General features: G+C 39.1%; 1 protein-coding gene across 7 annotated transcripts in view; it reads left to right on the top strand.

Moving 5' to 3' along the window:
* Positions 1-1,979: 1,979 nt before the first annotated feature.
* Positions 1,980-13,554, top strand: part of LOC100643520 (Down syndrome cell adhesion molecule-like protein Dscam2) — a 162,031-nt gene continuing 150,456 nt past the window's right edge. For all 7 annotated transcript variants that reach the window (XM_048413699.1, XM_012320206.3, XM_048413695.1 and 4 more), the window contains exon 1: positions 1,980-2,337. In XM_048413699.1, the coding sequence (XP_048269656.1) occupies positions 2,211-2,337 (127 nt within the window). In that variant the 5' untranslated portion in view covers positions 1,980-2,210. The remainder of the gene's footprint in view (positions 2,338-13,554) is intronic.

Here is a 13,554-nt window from a genome sequence, read left to right as displayed (position 1 = left end):
GTCTCAATTGCGATGGACTGATAAGACGAAAGTTTGTGGAGCAACATCAAAAGTCAAGTAGTGGTAACTTAATCACGTAGCTCAGAAGCCGCAAACGCCAAAGGATTTACGGAAGCGGAACGTCGGAAAGAGGGGTTAATCTGTCGTGTATGCCATGGCTCTTTAATCGTACTGCAGTGTCAAGTCACATCAACCATCATGCACCAATTTTACCAGGATGTTTTCTATTAAAGATTATTTTCAGGAAGAGATATTTTCCCGTTTGGAAGGTACACATTTTTGTGATTTCTATAAAAATTTCGCTTCCGCGAACAATAGTATTTCTCTTCCGCTTTTTAGACTTATCAATTTGATAGTATGCTTCCATTCTATGATGAATTTCAATTGATTTTACAGATTTTATACATTTTTAATAAAGAGAAAAAAAAACAATGTACTCTTCCGTACTGTATCGTAACTGATTGTTTAAAGGCAGCAGTCATCATGAAATTGTTTTCTATTGATTGCGTTATTCACTTCATCAAATTTGCTTTTTATATTGTTGCGAGTATCGCTCGTTGCACACACGGTTTATAATCACGAAATACGTTAAATCGCTTATAACGTTTTATTCGTTACTTTGAGCGTTTAACCAACAAGGCAAAACACGTTCTCGTTTTCGCTTACTCCCGTCATTTCGCTTACGCACGATAGATTCTGTGATTTTTTTAAAAGGCTGGTACCAAACGCTTTCGATGCATATGACATTGTGAAAGAACGCAAGACCGCAGGTTGGTGACCGAAGCAGCCGATCACACGTACGATCGTTATTTAATTTACGCCTATAGCTGCGCCAACGGCACGTGGGACAACGATCCTCGTCGCTCTTTGACGCTAGGCGAGGTCACTTGTTGTCGATAATCGAGCTTATCTTTGCCTCTGACATTTAAAAAGCCGATTCTGAAATCTTGAAAAATAATTTACGCTGTAATATCACATTCTCATCTCGATTTAATGCGCTTGTGTATCGCCGTATCAATATCATATTACTACCAATTAATTCAATGTTTCACGTGATATTGCATGGCATTTCTTCTACGTTAGAAAGCTTACAATTTTAAAAAGAAACACGAATGTAATATCACTTATCGTTCTGTTGTTATTCGAGCATTACTACTCCTCAATTTCACCCTTGATGTTTTTTCATTACTTGTTGCTACACGATATTTAATCCCCTGTAGTCTCCCTTAGCGATATTATTATTCTATTTAATTTTATATCGACGCGTGAACGCGACATCGAATAACGATGATCATTACAGCAACCACACGTGATACGTGTAACTCGTTTTCAGAATGCAAACGCTTCCTCGATAAGCATTTTAGCGAGAACCTGAATGCAACGGCAGGCCTGGAGTCCCCTACTAGGTAGGGTGGCTAATCGGCGGCATAAGCCGCACTCTATTTAATTTGCGCCCATGACGCTGGCGTAAGGTTACGACCGGCTGCTCCGCTCTGGTGGTCCCTTCGCTCTTTGAGGTCTCTGCTCGATGCTGGTTGGTGTCGGGAGTGGATTGGGTAGCGATGGCCATACCGTTGGTGTACGCAGTGGAAATTCTACGGAGCGTGGACTCGTTGGTCCATGCTGGATAGACGGACGATGTTCGGTGGACAAGGGCGCGACGAGGGAGGAGTTGTACCTGGATCACGTTATGGAACGAAGCAGGAGAGCTGGCAGAGGTGGTGGTTCCCTGGTGCGCAGCCTGAGCTGCGGTCGGAGCTTCTCGTAACCCCAGCGCACACGTATACTTGCGAGCACTTACAATTAGGCCTTTACTGGTGTGTATGTGCATAGACTAACTGAGTCGGTAGCTGTGGCCACCTCGACGGAAACAGTGAGAACGCGAGATGTCTGAGTGTGAGTCGGGCGAAGCCGAGGGTGGTCGAGGACAACCGGCTGCGCACGAACCACGAATCACCGCGGGAACCTGTCGCGCGCCACGAAAGTCGAACAGTCTCTCACTGGCGCCCGGCGCGGCGAGTGCTCGAGAGACTGGATTTCGTGTGAGGCACACAGGGTTGTGCATTCATTGTTGAATGGGTAAGGGTTGAACATCGAAAGGAGGCATTTAGAGAAGCGACAACAAGCGGAAGAGCCCGCCTCTGCGTGGGGACAGAGTGAACGGTGGTACACATTCCATCCGCAAGCACCTACCCCTTCTTCGAGGCCAGATGACCGCGACACGCGAGGAAGAGAATCGACGCTGTATCAGGATGGACCGCTATCTGTTCGTCGGTTCTGTACGCCACGTGACATCGATCGTTTTATTTGTTTGGATCGTCGTCGTCCAGATGAACGGTGAGTCATTCTTTTTCACTTTTTCACGCGTGGCGTGGTTAATTTGAAGTTTGTTCCTTCAACGAATGTTGGTGTAAAATAGAAGTCATATCAGTCGAGAGGAAACTACGTCGCATAGAGTACAGATGTGGGATACTATTTACTGAGTATATACTTGTCGTATAGTTTCGACTGTTTGTCGGATCACATCCTTTTTCATTTTTGGAGGTGTCGTAAGAGAGATAAATCTTGCTGTGAAAGTAGTAGCGTGACGAATAAGAGCGATCGATTAAATAGTCGTAGCAGACACCTTCGTTTCGAACCGCTGACTACGCCAAATTTTCTCTGAATTAGCACAATTGCAGGACGAGATGGCTCCTTAGAGATGCTCCAATCGTCGAATCCTTTTTCACGGGAATTTGATCGGCTTCATCGGGAAACTCACTCTGATTGATGGGTTGTTTGCGAGCGCCTTTCTTTTTGCCCCGACTTGATTCGGTTTGCAAGAAGATGATTTCGTTTGAAACTTGGCACCGGCCTGTGCCACGTTCGAGTGGTTTAAGTTCGGTTCTCTCGTCTCTATTTCGAACGTTATCGAATCGCCGGGTTAAATACGAATCTAAAGAAAGGGGAAAGTTTTTATAAGACTTCCCGTAGCAGGCAAACGAATCTACCTTCGTTTCCGGGCAAGCAAAACGATGAGGAAAAAGCTAACGAACTTGGCCGGTGAGTCCGTGACTCGAGTTTCAACGAATCTCGGTAACTTTATAGGAACAACCTCGGAGGAATTCGAAGCTAGACTGGCAGCTGCCATTTTTACTACTCGCTGATACCGTGTTGTTTGAACAACGGATACGATTATCGCAAACAACGCGGATAATTATGTCGAACATTTTCAGATTTGTTCCGATACGATTCCTTGACTTCCAATATAGTGACACATACCAATTTCATGGATTATTTAATTGATCAACCACCGAAATACGATAAAAACGTGCAATTTCAAACATTCGGTTCTTCCATGCATCTGTAGGATTTAAAACTCACTCACTCGTAATAAATAACCAAAATTTTTCATTCTATAATACCTAGTTAACCATGTCACTTACTAACCTGTTAGCTAGAGAAGACGAGTTATTCGTCATTCGAGTTTCTAGTTTCTTGGACATAGTTATTTCTTTATTTATAAATCGTATATCTTTACATATGATGTTTCATTCCTGTTACAAATAATTTGTAATGGCTATCATTTGCCAGGGCTATGATTATAGAAATTTCTAGTTAGGTCATCCGTTGAATAGGTTGGAAGAATAATCATTTTAAACAGCGATAAACTCGTTAGGTTGTCCAGAGGCACGATCTGTAGAAAAATGTGGTCGATAAAGTGGTCGTAATATTTGCTTTCGGCATGTTACACGCGTCGAAACGCACGATCCCTCGTACCGACGTAGTTTATCGCGTGCTTCTCTAAAATTTAAACTGCTTCCGTCGCGTCGGCTGGAATCGCTGCCGGATTTATGGGGGGCCAGGTTGCAACTTACGGCACGGACGTTCACCCCCGCAGATCACTTGTACAAAGGACGCTATGTGCTTCGTTATGCAAGTTTAATAGCCAATGGGTAATGAAATCCTGCTGATCGTCTACGAGCTATTCCAGTTACTGTTGATCGACTTTGTTTTCGTTTGCGTTCGGTTTTCGTTTTCGAACCTCTGATTGTTTTAGTAGATGTCTCAGGTTGTCCACAAATGAAAACATTTGCTTCATGCGGTACTACAAGTTGTAAAGTATTTCTGTGCAATTTGTAGTAATCGTATTTAAATGAGGATTGAATGAGAAATTGTTTTTTAGTAATATTATTAACTGGTAAATTGTTAGACAAAATTGACCAATTCATGTATAAGAAATAAGATCGCATCTTTTGTGACTTATTTTATTATTACTTTCTCTGTATGTATACATAACAAATATATACATAAACAAGAAGTGAGTATTGTACTCGCCTCCTAACAGGGAAAACTACGTTCAATCTATCTGTTAACATCACGTTATAATACCACGGAAACGCTATAACATGCAATTTATACGAATCCACGTTATAGATATTACATCGATTTCCACCGTATATCCGTATGTCGTGCAAGTTTACCTTTGCTAAGATAGAATATAAACATTCTAAAGTCTAGTTGTAGGAAATTCGAGTCCTAAGAATCAAAGATATTTCGTGGCTCGTCAACGTCGATTAGGTACATTTCAGTCGTCCAAAACTGCAAGTTAATTATCATAATAGTCGGCCGTAGATAGACTGTGAATAGAGACAGGAACATCGGCGATCTCCTGCCAATGAAATCCATTTCCCTTCTGCCAGGGGCGATATGATCGCAGGAGGACGTTTGATCGATGGCGTTTGTGGACCGTCTGTCCAAGCGGTGTCGAAATCGACCGGTCGAAATGAGATACGATTCTAAACCCTATACCAGTATCGGTAACAAATTAATACGTAAAACGTATACAACGAAATAAGACCGATATAATCACAATGAAAATATAATAGTTGGAACGGAAGAAGATAGTCAAATGGCATTAATGACCGAACGAGGTTAAATTTGATGGTATAAGAAAATGTGGTAAACCTAAAATATGAAATCTGATCTTCGACGATACATGCGTTCGAAAGATACGTGTTTCTATATAGTACTGCCCATCAATATTTGAACACTTTAATCAATTTGTAGTAATAATGTATGAATTTTATTAAAGTATTTAATGATTTACTAATTAAAAGCAATACTTATCTTTCTATGATATTTCCAGATTATACATGTAAATTACCGATTGTTGTGGCAGTATTGTGTTTCGTTATTATATTCTATATTATTTGCTATAAGTATCATGGATTCGGCAAACAATCAGGAGTCTTTCTATCGATTTAAAGTTTATTAGTATCCGCATTAATTCAATACAATTCATACATTAATTCAATTGTGTACGAAATTTACTAATACCATAAAATTTATCAGACTTCATATCGACTGACCGCAATTGCTGAAAGTAGAGGTTGAGTGACTTTTAGTTATTCGATTTAGTTTTCGATTTAGGTTGTCGGCCCTTACCAATCTGAGCTTGAAAATCAGGCGAGGCACGTACGCGTATTACGCGACTGCATCGCCGAAATTAATCTGTCCAGCAGACGGTCGACCCCCGAATGTAAAGTTACCTAACTTCCGGACCTAACTTTTGAATAGCAAGAACCGGGTCACGACTATGACTCGAGAGGATCGCTACTGAATAAGCCGAAACGAGGAAGATCGGGGCAAGGGTAAACGCGATCGACCGACGTCGATATCAAACCCGTGTCTTCGGTTCGACCGACCCGTGTTTCGTGTTTTAACATGGAAACGAGCTTGCCTACTCTGTAATTTATCTTGTTATTTGCATTACCGAATCGGGGTCAGCGAAACGTTTGCGGATACGGAAGCAGATACCGCGTACGAGTGGATCCTCTTTTTTTTCATCGTCAGGACGTTAAACGAACGATTTGTTTGCACGCCGTTTGAAATAATTCAACGATCTAGTATGATTTTGTTGTTTTTATAAGATGTTCGGAATTCGGTGGAATCTATTAAATAACAAATTTAACGATGCTACCGGTAACTTTTTTCAAAGTTTATTATAGCTATTTTGCAAGTGATAGATGATAGTAAGGAACTATAGAAAACATATGACTCCTTTTCAATGGTGACGTTTGCTTAGTCCTGAAGTACTGTGATGAAGTACTGCATTCTGTGTTTACTGGATTACCTCATAAAAAATTACCTTGATTAAATATATGACGTTTTAAAGCAACCGTTATATATATATACCGTTATATACATATGGGATAGCAGCTTTATTTGAAGAGAGAGATATTTTATATGCATCACCCTAATATTTTTATCTTAGGCTATTACATACTAATAATTTTCTGTCATGAAAAGACTAATAATAAGACTCTTCAGTAGTTAGTTAACCTGAACTTATTCGATGTGCAGATTATCTTAATAAAATCATATCTTTCAATTATTACGTACATGAACATTTTATTTGCGTTTCGTTTAGTGGTTAGGATACGCGGTATACCGTTAACAAAATTGTACATGTATATATAAATATAATGTCACATAGTTAAGATATTCTAAAAACTTATCTCTTATCCTGTACATGGAAAACTTTTAAGTTTCCCGACGTTACTCTTTGCCGTTTCACGCATCGCCAACTACGTTTACGTCGAATCGAAAGTTAAATTCGTCCGAATCGATACACCGCGATGTTCGTTCCAATTTTCCCGGTGTCCATCGCGATCGTTCTCGACGATTTCGCGAGTAGATTTTCATCATTCGGAATTTCATCGGTGCTTATTAAAATACCAATGGATCATATCAGTTTGCACGATTTGCCGTTGCATCGGCGGCGAATCGATCAATTTTCGGAGCCTGAACGGAAAGTTAACACGGTGAAAATTGCCAGGTCAATTTCCTCCTCGGAGGTTTCCACGATGTTAAAATCGAATCGGAAGGGCTTGAATTAATCGCATCGCGTGGCAACTTGGCCGGCTTTATTATCGCGGCTATGAAATTTCGGGCGAAACGTGCCAGTATGCTAATTTGTTCGAAACGGAACTTAAGCAGTGCGGTATCCTGTGATTAACCGGCTAGGATCGTCGATTTCCCTGGAATTTTATTGACCCTCTGACCCTGACATCGTGCAAGCGATTTACCGTCAAAGGCGATTAGAGAGAGGGAAGTTAACAGCAACGTGGCGGATGGGTAATTCTGAAACGGATCGACTATGGGAGACACCTAATGTCACTAATGGAGAAGGCGTCGCTATGTCAAGCGCGGAGGAATAATTGTCTTCTGAGAGGATTAATCGTTTACAGGAGCAGGCGTTGATTTTGAGAAACAATTTCGCATGGAACAGGCCCATAGAACACGCAAGAAGAACACGTAAGGTTTTTGTCCGAAACATTTTATTAACCCTTAGAAACTTATATCCATTAAGCGTCATGGGGACGATCAATGACCGACAATGCCAAAATTAAATTAAACAATCATATTCATGGAGTTTTTAATATTTTTAATATTACAATAATAATGTAAAATATTAAATCCATTACGAAGCACTCAAATAATTTTATTCTTTTGTTACACTGCCACTTTTCATGGAATAAGTGTCCTGTATTTATTATTATAAAAGATTTATTATATTTTTTCAAGTCATGAAAATATGTCACGGCAGAGAGTCGTTATAACTTATAAGTTATAAGTTATAACTTAATTATGAAATTAAGGGGATGGTACTTTTAAAAGTTGAGATACGTGATTGGATTTAAATTCTTAAAATCTTACATATAATGTATACATCATTTTAGGTTCGACATGATAAACTGTTATTTATTATGTTTTATTCTAAATATAATCGTACAAAGAAGGAAGGGAAAGTAAAATTATCTAAGTTGTGTGCGATAAATTATAATACTCAGTATGTTGCTTATCACACATTATTTCTAATAAGAACTGTATTATATAACGTGTTATATCGAAGTAAGCGAACCATTTTAACGTTGTGTATAAGATATTAAAAAATCTGGAAAAAACGCGTTAAAGAATTTTGTAAATTATCTAAGATTCACCACAATTTTCAGTCATGACCAAGGAGTCAATCGAGACAGACTCGACAAAGAGATCCGTGTCTCATCCTGGAAAAGTATCGATTGTCATTTTGACGTGTCGAGACGCTTGTACGTTCGAAACGAGAAAGAATATCAGATACAGTGCTAGAGAGAGAGAGAGAGAGAGAGAGAGAGAGAGAGAGAGAGAGAGAGAGAGAGAGAGAGAGAGAGAGAGAGGGAGAGAGAGAAGACGGAAGAAAGAGAGTGGACACTTAGCATTTATATTCTTCTTTGAACGGCTGCTGAAATGGAGCAACCGCTCCATTTCTCTCAGATTCCTTTGAGAAGCTCTCCTTATCGTTCTCAGCTTCGAAGGATCTCGAGGCGCCTTTTCCGATTTCAATTCAAGTGCGTTCGAACACCGAACGTCGCTTTCATCGTTATTGGATTAAAGGATTAACTCTTGGATGTACGAGGAATTATAAAGTCGTGCGAATGCCTTTGAAAGTCGATAGTTCGGTGTATTCCACGACGCGATGGATAAATTCTTGGTCCTTTTAATCCATCGACGAAAGATGCAACGGAACTTATCTTATTTTACGTTGCTTAACAAATTTAAATCTTTTGCCATCTTCGCGATGCATCTGCAATCTTTTCCCTTGTGTCCTATATTTTTCGTCTTAAATCGAACAAAGACATATATATATTTCATTCTTTCTTCGTTTTCTGAAGAAAAGAGGAAAGAGAGGCAAACAGAGGTTGTGACGATTAATTCGCCGTGTGAAATACGTTTCCACGGATTACGATCATTGGAGGATTCGCGTTATCGGCAACGATAGAAGTTAATTGATGAAAGGTTGCGGTGAAACAACGGGAATCGTTGATTTCACGGAAATCGTTCACGCGACCCGTCACTCGTGAACTTTAATTTCCTGTCTAACGCGAGCTGAATACATTAGATATCTAATTCAACAGGAACCTGGTGTTTCTATCCAACGATCTGAATCTGGGAATATGGGGGAAAATCGGGTACGATTATCGACTAAAGAAGAACAAATAAAAAACTCGTTCCGCTGCGAAACATTCGTACACCGGAAATATTTAGCGTAACGCGCGTATAAAACGATGTTTTTATAAGTTCACGAGTATTTCGATGTGATTTCATGAAACATATCAAATGTTTGGACAATGTATATCTACGGTGAAAACGATTGTTATTCGAACCATCGAGCAAACAATATCGAAATGACGCAATTATAACCGATACATTTCATTGCCGTTTATATACATTGCTGCCCACGTATTGGCCCGTCCACTTTTCTCTCCCGTTTTTCCACATATCGTTTCGATAGGAAAGCAATTAGTTTAATTTTAATTAAAACGATGAAACGCGGCAAACAACGAGGGAACACAACGGAGGATGCAACAATGTATCGGACGTTACCTATATGTTGTGGCGAGTATAGCCGACGTAGCGTGTCAAATTACCCGACCAAGATCGCGCGTGCGTGTTTTCTATGCATGAATTTAACGATACATTACGCCGCGTGTTTTTCGTGATACGACGATCGTGCCCTGTTGGGACGATCGTTTTATCAATGCCGGTGAGTAAGCAAGGTTAACTCGCCGCAAATCGATGAAATTTATTCGACCACCAACGTTGCGCGCACCAACCGACAATCCGTTTAATAAAACCGATTTAGCTCGGCCAGAATTGAAGGAAGAAAATCGGTAGAGAAACGCTGCACCAGCCTTTTTGTCGAATTTTACCGCGACGAAAGTTCGCGCATCGAGAACCAGCATGCAAATTAAACAGCCATCTAATCGAATCCCGCTCCTGGTGCACGGTTAGCCGCTTTTTCGAAGGAATCTTTCATTCCGGACCGCTGACACGAATTATAAGCGAAACGTGCGCGTTTCGCTATAGTGGTTCGCGAATTTATCCGCGCCATGGTGTCTTTACGATTCGCAGATTATTTTTTATCCCTGCCTTTCGTTGTTGTTTTGTTTTTAATTTAACTTTATCGTGTTGAATTTTTGACGTTTTAACAAATTTTCGAGAAAGTAAAAAATCGAACGGAGTACCGATAGCAATGGATATAGAATTAGAAAATATTTCATATAACACATACAATATATGCATGAAAATTTTCTATGGCATCTAACCGAATACTTTGGTGGGACATTTTATATCGTGACTGTCCTACTAAGGAATGCAGATTGAAAATAAAATTCTCGGAAGCGTGGGATAAGGAAGTACCTTTCACTAGAAATATTGGGTACTTATTGTTTGAGAATAGAGAAATCGATTATTCAACCGAAATCTTTATTAATTAATTTGCCTATATTCTATTCCATTCCATATTCAATTCCATCGCTGAATTTTCAATTTTGCTATTAAAATATTACTTTAATACCCCTACAGCTACAATCGCAGTATTGAATATTTTTATCGTCTGAAATTTTTATAAGAATGGGAATGAATTTATCTGAAAAGGTCGTAAAAATCGACTTTATTACTCATTTTATCATTTGATACTTATACAAAATGAAACGCCAAGTTGTAGAATTTATTCGTCAAATTTTCAACAGTTTTCGGCGAAAAGATTTTAGCATTATTAAAAGGTATTTTAGCAGGTAAAGTCGCAAAAATTCTCATTTGGGGCTGGTTGTTCGTTTTCTACGAAGATAAAACTGGTTTCTAAACCAACTGAAAATAGTATTTTTTATTTATATTTTTGCGTTATATAGGTATGACAGGTCTATCATATAATTCCATAGCATATATTTTTCGATTCATGCAAGGGAATTCTGCAATTAATTGAATACTGCTTTTCATGGAACATGATCTTCATGAATAGCTTTACCGTTGAATACTACATTCTTTCTCTCTTTCTCTCTCTTCTTCCATTATTTCTTCCCTTCCTCCTTCAACACAGCGCTATTAACGTAGTCAATATGATCAGTCAATTTTTCATAGAAATTTTTCACTTTTACAATGATACGTTCTTGGAAATTTGAATGATATTTTTATATGATATGTATCAACATCGTATTTTTCTCTTTGCATTATACATATATTTATTTTTTCATATAACTTGCATTTCAATTTCCATGCTACAAGCTTTTTATTTTGCTCGTCGGTAGTCATAGTGTTATGTACTTTCATTGGTATTGTATGTGACATGAAATTTGTAACGTTACGAAATTGCTGTGGTAGCACTTAACGGATCAAGCAGGATGAAGTGTAGCGACATCGTGAAAATACTATCAATCACAGGAGAATGGAAGCTCCTGGAAAAGTTGCTGGAAACGAGAAGTAGATAAGCTGTACTTATGTCAGACGTACAGTCACGCAGTAGATAAAGTCGACTCGAGTCGGCCGACCGTCAGACTAATAATGACCTCGACTACTTTGCTGTACGGGTTTGATCGTCGAGTATTACGCATATTAATGTTAAAGCGAGCATTAAGGATGGGACGTTGAACTCGGTCGTTAACGGAATGTTGGACGTTTAACGTATGGCCGAGTAGGTCGCGCAAATGAGGCGACGTTTAATCATACGTGTCTCACCTTTTATCGAGTTACCGTAACTTCAAACTCTCTGCTGACATTTGTGTTTAATACACCTTAATACCTTCTCTCGAGTATTCCATTGCTAATGATTTTCGATCGTTATAAGTTCGATTCAAATTCGTATAAAGCTATGTTCCTCGACCAACTACAGAATTAGAAAAGTAATTTCACGATAGGGTGAAGCAGGGTTATTTGAGACAAAGTATGGAGTTTGCCTTTTAATTTACCACATTCGGTTATGAACAATTTTTAAGCGATCTGTATTCGAAAATGGACTATGTATTTAACTTGTTATTAGTAGCGTGATAAATAGTGAATTAGATATAGCGTACATTGACCAGGTCGATAACTATAGTTTTCTAGGAAGTTAGAACTTCTATTCATTAAAAAGACAGAATTAAATCTTAATGATCATTATATTTTAACGTTAAATTTCCCAGTTGTAATTATTATAACTCAATAGCGTGTGTATACCTTATTGTATTATACCTGGAAGTTATTTTGTTGTTTATTTTATTCGTTCTTACATAATACCTCCGTGCTGACTCAAATATCTAATCCTATCATAGAGTTATAATTGTAATAATTTGACAATTTTCTGGTTGGACCTAAAGCACACGATATCGTCTCATTATTTCGTTATCGCATTAAATACTAATCGATACGGCTCATAACATACAAGTTCAATTATCCTGTGTAGAATTTCAGATTGAATTTGAAGCTATCGAAGGTAAGGTGGCTCAAATAATCCTGCCTTGTTATGATCGGCGCAATACGTGGTTCGATTAGAAATTAAACGTTGGTCAGATATTTTAAGGCAATTGAGTTTCCCGACATCGCGTATCGGAAGGTCCGTCACTCTTAAATTTTTGTACCGTACGACGCGCCGCCGCCCGTCGGCCACCACGAGTCTCGTCTAAAATTTGAATATTCATTATCGGTCCCGTATCCGGCGTATTCCGTACAGGCAAAATGGAAAAGTGCGATAGAAGGCGAATGCGGAGGGAAAATAAAAAGCGGGCCGATAACCGACCTGGAATATAGAAGGTGCGGCAGGAAACAATAAAAAGGAAACGCGAGCACGAAGAAACAGATGGATACATTAATCAATATGGGATAGCCGATAACAAAAAGGAAAGGTAATCCGGCGTGATGAAAATTCAATATCGGCGGACCGTAGGCAGAACTACCCTGGCTACGTGAAAAAAAAAGCAGCGAAGCATCGGCAGGTGGAAATAAAGTGGCGAAGAAATAACTCGCCGCCACGCTTGAATCGATGAAAAGGTCGAAATATAAGAATTCGATATTTTCCATAGCGTGAACGGCCACACGAGGGGCGCAGCTGGATGCGTTTATTTTATATTCACGGAGCCAACGAAACCGAGTAAAAATCATATTCTTTCCGAATGAAATGTATTTACAACGAGATTTTTATGCACGAGGATTTCTGGTACGCTGATCGACGATTGCGTGCGATACAGGCCGAGTGTAAACAAGCTGACATGCAGCGTCGAGTTGCCTTTCTGTTGTTGGTGTTGCGAAAGTTGTTATACGGCGTCAGCAAGTGCCATTTATGGACTTCTGTTTTCCGCCAGACAGAAACAGCCTCAGCTGGAATGCTCGTCGTCAGTATACGCTCTGTATCCCGGTACGACGAAACCACACGGTAATCGTGTTTTACGAGCTACTATAAATCAAGGAATTGAATGAAGCCGGATTGCGTGTTAGTCAGAAATTGTCACATTTACTCTCCATTCTGTGAAAAAATTTATCTATGCCAAACGTATGTATCTAGACACGTTATCGTTTATAATTATGTGAACAATGGTCAACTTGTAATAATGTGTGAATTTTACTAAAGTGAATTTTATCCTATTTGCTGTCTTTTTATATAACAGAATTTACATTACGTATTGAAAAACATGTTAATAATATATTTCGTTATCTACTGTATATGTATTCTACTGGAAGTTGTGTTAATACCAGATGCCTTCCTATCGGTCTACTTTATAA

This window comes from Bombus terrestris, chromosome 2, assembly GCF_910591885.1.
Source record: "Bombus terrestris chromosome 2, iyBomTerr1.2, whole genome shotgun sequence".
Lineage (NCBI taxonomy): Eukaryota > Metazoa > Arthropoda > Insecta > Hymenoptera > Apidae > Bombus > Bombus terrestris.
This window is presented reverse-complemented; position numbering and strand designations above follow the sequence as displayed.